We start from the raw sequence: 8450 nt of genomic DNA, 5'->3' as shown, positions 1-8450 counted from the left end.
TGAAACTTATTCTCTAATCAGAAACTCTCTCTATAGCTCTACTTTGTATAAATAGAAGAGGGGGGAGGACAAAAGAGGAGAGAGAGAGAGAGAGAGAGAAGAGACGCCTCAGAATCTTTTCTTTACACTCTCAGAAAATGAACTAGCTATTGGCAAAATTTCAACTAAAAAAAAATCAAACCCACTGTTGCCGAGTCAATTCCAACCCAATAGGATAGCATAGAACTGCTCCACAGGGTTTGGGGAAACTTTTTGCCTTTGCGGGGCAAAGAGCCTCATCTTTCTCCCTTGGAGCAGTCAGCGGGTTTGAACCACCGACCTTTCAGTTAGCAGCTCAATGACTGGCTCACTGTGCCACCAGGGCACCTATGGGCAAGATTAGGAGATTACGAATGGCTACTCACTGCATGGTGGGCATACTCATTGACTGCAATCATTTGGTTGCAAGAAACACAGTTGATTTTCTTCCCAGGGGCTGACGTTCTCCTCCCTGGAGAAACAGAGAGAGGGCACCACAGATGACGAAGCCCGTGACACTGCCGAGCTCCCCCTTCAACTACACGACACTTTATAGGGCCTGCATCCATGAGTCTGAACTGTCCCCCGGAACTGCTGGGCCGAGAATGTCTTGGGCTCCCTCCATCCTGCACCACACAGGCAACCCTTACCAGAATCACTACATTTCCTTTATAGCTACAGATGTGCAAGAAGGGGGGGGCGGGCAGCATTCAACACAGAGGAGGAGACATTTTTCTGGAGCTGGATGGGTGTCTAAGGAGACGAAGGGACACTGAAGCCTGGGTGCCAACACCATGCCATCTGACTGCTCTTTTCCTCCATCAGCTTCCAAGCTCTGGGCTCAAACCAGGTGTTGGGTGTCCACCCCTTTGTTGCGTATACACCTTTGAAGCCCCGCCATGCTGGGATGAAGCAAATGCACCTGAATGCCGTGCTTTCCAGCGTTTCATTGGTTGATGTGGACCTTGAGTAGATTGTTGTCTCAGGAGAGATCGATAGTCCAAAGAATGTTAGGTTTAGGTTGTCTCCACCTGTTAGCCAAAACCCAATGAAGTCAACCGAAAACCATCACCTTGGTGGCGGTGGCCTTGCCTGGTAAATGCAGCCCCACAAAGGGGGACTTGGCTCAAGAGACCATGAAGTGGTTCCAGGGAGCCAACGCAGGAGCCCAAAGATGAGCGGCTGCCTGCAGCTGGCTCCTTTATGACCCTTGGTGATGACGGGAAAGCACCAGATCTGGTCACTGGGAAATTTGGACTCTACTGGGCCCCTGTGTCGTCCTCGGTGTAAGTGTGTGGGCATGGAGATTTCTACCAGGTTGGAATTGTGGTGGAGGGCTTCAAAGGAGGCCTGGCATATTACTGGGTTCATCATTGCATCTGTATTCATCTGTGTGGATCTTAGGCACCCACCTCCTAGCCTCTTGGTCTCCCTGGATTAGTCACTTAAAGACCACAGCAGGCACCCAACAAGGCCACCCTATAGAACTAAAAGAGCCAACATGTCCACTGCGTAAAATTGAGAGCGATCCAACAAGCGCCCTTGTGATCTATCCTGCTGAGACCTGAGGTTCCTTGCATCCCATCCAAGGTACCTTTTGGTCCCTTAAGCTTCCATTGCCTCTGCAGCCCACGGTCCTCACCTTTCCTGGGCTCCGTCTGGCCCCGCTGGCAGGTGTCTTTGTGGTAGGCCAGCTTACGGAGCTGGATGAACTGATTACAGTCCGGACAGAGCTCTGTCTTGCTGCCACATCTGTACTCATGGTCCTCCAGCTTGCTGAAGTTCATGGTCAGCTCACAGAACTTACACTGGACCTGACGCATCTGGCATTCCTTGTCCTAAGAGGGGACAGGCAGAAAGGGTGTGATCATCGGCACCTTGGGTTGGAGATAAGTCTGGGACAGGAGCCTAACTCTCCCAGGGAATTGAAGGCAACAAGAGAAAGTAGGGGGGACGTTTTCAAGTGGGGGACTGTTCTCAGAGAACACAAGCTCTGTTAGGGTCATGGCAAATACTTCTGGCCGGTGACTCGACCCTGTGGTGGGTTAGCTCTCCAATGCTCTCAGAGCCAACTTGGGCAAGAAGAGAAAAGTCAAGGGGGAACCTTATTATTGGCCTCTCCTCCCAGGTGGTGCCTGCGGTAAAGGAGGCTGCCAAAGGGAAATGATGGGTGAGACTTACCTCGTGAACCTCCAGCAGATACTTCTGCATGGTCTGCCGGCACATAGCACACTTGACCTAAAGGCAGAGAGACACGTGGGTTCCACCCAGCACCTATGGTCTCTCCCCATGTCTGCCTTGGCTCTCGTGTTCCAGGTCTGGGTCTTTAAACTCAGAGAGGGCAGGTGCAGGCATGGCTATCTTTGCTCAGGGTACAAGACTGTTTGTAGGACCGGCTGAGTTGACACTGACACCTGAACTTGACACCCCCAGAAGGGCAGACAGGGCGGAAGGGAGAGATGACACAGCAGTCCAGAAAAGTTGGTGGGGCCCGACTGCCTCCTAGTACCCAGCCTCTCCTGTTTCCCTTCTTCACAAATCTCAAGAGAAGAGGCCATCTTTCCTCTTGCCTTGGCCAAACTCATCAGTCTGGAGGGAGAGGACTGGAAATGAAGAGGGGCAAAACACCAAACTAACTGAGGTGACCCTCAAAGAGTCAAGCCACAGGTCCCGGCAATCCCAATCCTGGGTCCGTCCTGGGAGGAAAGAAGGGAGGGACGCGGACAGAAGCGTGTGCCCCAGTGTGCACTGGAGGGCTTTCCCCGGATCCAAAAGGTGGAGACACTGCAGTGTCCAACCACAGATGCACGGGTCCATCACAAAGGATTCGCACACCCGGTGGAGATACTAGGTCCGACGCAGGCCACGGCACAGATGCAAGCGTCCTGCTGAGTGAAGGCAGTCCATTGCAAAAAGGCCAAGTCCTGTGTGATCTCCCTAATACGAAATGCTTTAATAGGTGGAAGCCAAAGATCATGAATGAATACCAGAGTTGAGAGAGGGAGGTGGAGTTGGGGGGAGGGGGTTGGTTTGGAAGGTCTTGCGTTTATGTTGGTGGTGGGATATTTTGGAAGTTGATAATGGTGCTACCGATGAAAAATCAATATCTCAGAATTGCAAACACAGAAGCTGTTGGGAACCAAAAAGTGGTTGTGTTAGACAGGGTTCTCTAGAGAGATAAAACCAAATTGCTGATAATTTAATATATATATTTATAAAGATAAATAGATATATAACAAGAAATGAACTGTTAAATCATATACAGATAAATATATAATACAACAAAGAAACAGTTAAATTATAAAGCACTACAAATGGCTCGATTCAACTCACTCCCATGAGAGACTTGTGAGAGACTAGCAGTCCTTCAAGTCCTGTCTGCTGCCAGATCTTCCTCTGTTTATAGAGAGAGCTAGGCTATGTCAGCACAGCAGCCAATCAGAAGGCAGGTCACCAACTGCCAGTCCCCAGCTCCAGCGATCTCTTAAAGGGACCTCAACTTACAGCGACACAGTCCACAGGCTAGGTGTCCCACAGGTAGTGTAGCCTTTAAATTGAGGCAAAGGACAAGCAAGGCAGCTGCACACTGGTCCGATGATCAAAGAGCGAGAGACAAGAAAGGCGAGGCTCACCAAGCCATTTATCTCTCTGCCCTTCAGTTAATCCCACTTGTGTTTATCGGCCAGGCTGGCACAATAAACTATCTCATGGGTGAAGGGAGACAGTGGTTGGTGTAAGCCATGAAAATTGAGAAGTTATCAAAGGCTCATGAGGGAGGGGGGTGGGGTAGGGGGAAATGAGCTGATACCAAGGGCTCAAGTAGAAAGAAAATGTTTTTTAAATGACGATGGCAACCTATGTCCACATGTGCTTGATACAATGGATGGATGGATTACGATAAGAGCTGTACGAGTCCCCAATAAAATGATTTTTTAAAAGAAACAAAACAGAGAAGCTGTTGCATTTGTTCAGTTGTGGCGCTTGTATTTTTGTCACGATCAAAACAAAGACCCTCAGGGTAGACTGGGTGTGGCAGCTGGATGTTTCTGTCGCCTTGAAGCTGGGTGAAGTGGGGGGTGGGTGACCTACCAATCAGGTCACCGTCTCGTGGTGCCTCCTCGGGGCAGGGGGCAGGATGGCCCTTTCTTTTCTCTGCTTAGATGTGTCTGCCCACTCTGAAAGCAGTTGTCGCCTTGCCATGTTTCCACCGACCTTGGACTCACGAGACTACACACCCACCGGCCAGTGATCTCCCTGTCTCCCGCTTCACCCTTCTGCCTCCTCAGCCTGTAGGCACGTGAGTCTGGCCAGCGTCAGATCTGTGCGTTTGAGTTGGGCGGGGCTTGGATGCCTTGACAGACAGTTGCTTCTTGCTATAAAGTTCTTTCTAACATCCATATATATTTCTCTATGTCACTGGTTTTCTTTCTCTCATCAACACACGAGAAAGGCTGCTTCCATTTCCCAGGTGGGGGCTGAGAGGTGGAGGGGTGGGGCATGTGAATGAGCTGATATGGCTTCTCTCCCCATAGTCTTCCTAGCTCCCACCAAGCAACTTTCTCCTGACGGGCGGTGAGAGAAGGTGGGAGGAGGTGCTGATGGGATGATATGATTCAGTTGTGAGTGACTGTTGGCAGAGCTAATTGTGATCATGAACACTTGGAACTCTTATGTGAGACTTGGTCCATGTTGCCACCCTGCTGGGTATCTAGAACTGAGCCATCTGTCGCAGCCAAAGGAGGGATTTCACCACCTTCAAGAAAGAAGAGCCCAGAGGGGAGCGTCTCCGCTGGACCCTGAGATCTCTCCCTGATAAACCTAGATCCAGAAGGCAGACATCAGTGGCGGCAGCAGAGCCAGAGCTCAGGAGAGAGCAGTGAGCTTCCTGGCTCCTGGAGCCCGTCAAGCCGAGTGCCTGCAGGCAGGAGACTTGCTTGTGAAGTGAGGTCCCTCCAGCAATGTCATTGGGAGAGCTTGGTCGGCTGAGCCAGGGAGCCAGAGCCGAGCACCACCTGCAAGCTGAAGCTCGTGGTGAAGTGCGTGCCCTTTAGGCACGCCCCAGTGACGTGAAAAGACCTTTGTCACATTACCCGTGACCCAAGCGGAGCAGAAGCCAAGGCGCCTCATGGCGGAGAGGCCTGGGACCAGAGAGAGGCCTGCCTGTGAGAATGGCTGGGAAAAAGTCCTGGCTAAAGAAATGTATCCTGAGCATTTCTGGTCCGGAATTGTAATCTGTTAGCTTCCCTAGGACAGGCCACACTGGTGAGTATGGTCTGGGAGTTCTGGGTAGCCGCGGTGATGAATGATCAGACCCAGCAGAGAAGCATCGAGGCCCCGGGAAGGAGGGTGGGAAGGTGGAAGCACGTCTGATAGGGATAGGCCTTGGGCTAATGTCCAGTTGGAGTCCCTGCCCCTTGCTAAGTCAGAGGAGCGCAAGTCCCCATTTTCACAAGGGCCTCCCTGACTTGCTCAGGGCAGCCCAGTGCATGGCTACAGCTGGGACAGGCTCTGGCCCCTGGCTTCTGGCCCACTGCTCCCTGATGCTGGGCCCTCACCTCCATGTGCTTGTCCTCAAAGTGCTCCTTCAGCTCCTTCTTGGGGACGGGCTCCTCACACGTTGGGCAGAGGACCAGGAACCGCATGCAGTGGGCCTCATGGAGGGCAAAGTGGGCCGAGGCCACACTTCTTTTGCTGTAGGATCAAAAGGGAGCAACGAGCAAGAGATTTATATCATGGTGTGGAAAGGGGACGGTACGCTTGTGAGACGGAAGAGCCCATCTTGCCCCCACAGCTACTGAAAAATTGTTCGAGAGGCATACACACATTTTTACAGACATATGAAATTCCCATGGTCTAATAATCGCCTTTAAAATTTTTTATAATAAACAGTTTTATCTTGGGACATCATTCAAATAGCATACAATCTGATCATTCCATTGTTCCTTTAAAATGTTTATAGATGAAACTACGATGGTTGTGTTTTCGTTCTAAGTTTTACTTGAGAGCCATGTGTATGTACCCCAAAAGCTGCCCGTGGCTCGAGGGCCCCAGTTTGCCGAGCGCTGGTGCGGAACACAGAATCTCTGGGAAGGGTCCACCCTAGTTCATGCCACCAAACCCCAAAACCCACCCCACTGCCATCAAGTCAAATCAAGCTCATAACCAAAAAATCCCAAACACCGAAAACCAAAAACCCAAGCTCACTGCCACAGAGTTGATTCTGACTCATGGCGACCCTACAGGACAGAGCAGAACTGCCCCTGGGGGTCTCTGAGACTAACTTGAGTAGAAAGCCTCATTTTCCTCCTGATTCTGGCACACAGTGACCCTATGTCTGGTGTCTGAGACTGTCGATCTACCTAGGAGCAGGCAGCCTCCTCTTTCTCCTAAGGAGCAGCTGGTGAGGGTGAACCACAGACCTGGTGGTTAGCCACTCAATGCCTACCCCACAGCACCATCTGCCACAGAAGGGTGTCCCTGGACCCCTGCTCTGATGCCCCTTCCCCCAGCTTCCTCTCCAGGTGAGCTGGGCAATGGGAGTGGCTCTGGAGAACCCAGCGTCTGGCCAGTAAGAGTAGTCCAGGGCACAGTGTTCGCCTGGCTTCAGGACTGTCCCAGAAAAATAAAAAAGTAACAAACTGTGGGGAAGAGAGTGCAGTGAAGTCCACGGACAGTTGACCTTCCTGGCCGGTTGACTTTCCCTCCTCCCTCTTGCCCCACCCCCACCCTTGCCTTTCCTTTTAGTCTCGAGTGGGGACCCTCTTTCCTCCTTTGACTATCTGGGCCCCTCTCACCAGGGCAGCCAAGCAGGGGCTAGAGAAAGAGCCTTACCAGTGCTCACACTGCTGCACGTCTTCCTCCATGGCCTGTCTGTCTACAGGAGTCTCCAGTTTCGTTTCCTTTGCAGACTGAAAAGCAAAACTGAAAGTCCTTCCTAATCCAGCCCATCGCTCCAGGGAGGGAGGAGACTGTCTGAATGCTCATCCAGCAAGCGCTGCCCTGAGGTGTCTAGCAGGGCACCCCGCTGAGGAGTGGGAGTGTGGGTTGGGGAGGGGGTCCTTTCCAGCACGGCCAGCCCAGCTGGTTCCCTGATGCTCCCTCCACCTGAATCCTCGCCTCTGTTACCTGTGCAGTGGTCCCTGCTGGTTCTCAGACCCTGCAGTTAGGAGCCCCATCCTGACACTCCAGGGGGCTTCACACCACCAAGGACTCTCCTTGGGGTCCACCAACCACTGGCCTCCCTCTCTGTGCCCCACTCCCCTGAGCATCTCCTTAGTCCTGCAGGAAAGAGGGGGCCAGCCGGGTGAACTGCTCCCTAAAGGTGCCTGCTGGGTCTCTCTGTCTGGAGCCAGTGGGTGTTCCCAATTTGTGACAACTTTGAAAACGAGGTTTGGTGTGCGTGTGGGCGGAGCCTGGGAATGGGGTGCATGATGAAATGTGCCATGGCTGCAGCCTCTGGAATTGCCTTCTAGCTTCCACACTTCGGTGGAGCCCTGGTGGCACAGTGGGGCGATAGGCCGGCAGCTAAAACTGCCAGCCAGTCCCTGGGAGAACCAGGAGGCTCTCCACTCACCAAGCTGGGGTGTTTTCAATCGCCCCACATGCGCGTGGCAGTTGGACAGCAAATCAAGAAGACCGGAGAACGGATGCGTCTGAACTGGGTGCTGGGGAGAATCCTCAAACACCCCCAGACTGCCCAAAGGACAAACACACCTGTCTTGGAAGAAGTCCAGCCAGAGTGCTCCTTAGAGGCAAGGTGGTAGCCGTCGTCTTTGGTACTTTGGACGTGTTGTCTGTCGGGAGAGACCAGTCCCGGGGAAAGGACATCATCACGCTGGGTAGAGTCGAGGGGCAGCGGAAAAAGAGGAAGACCCTGGTCAAGACTGACAAGTGGCTGCAACAATGGACTCAATGGGCCTTGTCTTTTCGGTCCCCACCCCCAAGCTCAAGACCAAACGCCCAACACCTAACCCACAGCACCCCTGCCATCCACCCGGTGCGACTCATACCCACCCTCAGGGCACGGTGAAACCGCCCTGGAGGGTTTCTGAGGCTGTGCCTCTTTACGGGACTAGAAAGCCCCCTCTTTCCCCTGCAGATCCACGGGTAGTTTTGAATGACAGACCGTGATGATGGCAGCCCAGTGACTGACCACTACACCACCAGGGCTCCTCCACAGCACCGTGACTTTATAAAACTTGGCAGCCTAATGCTCTGCGAATGAGGAGTTCCGGTCTCCTGAAAATCAGGAGTTACAAGGAACCACTGGGGGAAGGATGATAATTAAGTAAAACACCTAATAAGGGGCCTGGCCATTTAATGAAACATTTCCCCCTGCCCCCTTTTAAACGGTGAATTCTTTATTGGAGATCTTGGTTTCATTGAACAGGATAGTGCATGAAATAATCTTCTTGGTAATACTAAGCTATCAC

General features: G+C 52.3%; 1 protein-coding gene across 1 annotated transcript in view; it reads right to left on the bottom strand.

Annotated features, from left to right (window-relative positions):
* The window catches only part of XAF1 (XIAP associated factor 1), a 15507-nt gene extending 8596 nt beyond the window's left edge, over positions 1–6911 (bottom strand). Inside the window, exons 1-5 of the mRNA XM_045293524.1 lie at positions 6850–6911; positions 5574–5709; positions 2200–2256; positions 1661–1856; positions 405–490 (exon numbers count right to left, since the gene is read on the bottom strand). Coding sequence (XP_045149459.1) covers positions 405–490; positions 1661–1856; positions 2200–2256; positions 5574–5709; positions 6850–6881 — 507 coding nt within the window. The 5' untranslated portion in view covers positions 6882–6911. The remainder of the gene's footprint in view (positions 1–404; positions 491–1660; positions 1857–2199; positions 2257–5573; positions 5710–6849) is intronic.
* Positions 6912–8450: the final 1539 nt, after the last annotated feature.

This window comes from Echinops telfairi, unplaced genomic scaffold (genome assembly GCF_000313985.2).
Source record: "Echinops telfairi isolate 266 unplaced genomic scaffold, ASM31398v2 ScPeMD7_2010;HRSCAF=2546, whole genome shotgun sequence".
NCBI classification, from domain to species: domain Eukaryota; kingdom Metazoa; phylum Chordata; class Mammalia; order Afrosoricida; family Tenrecidae; genus Echinops; species Echinops telfairi.
This window is presented reverse-complemented; position numbering and strand designations above follow the sequence as displayed.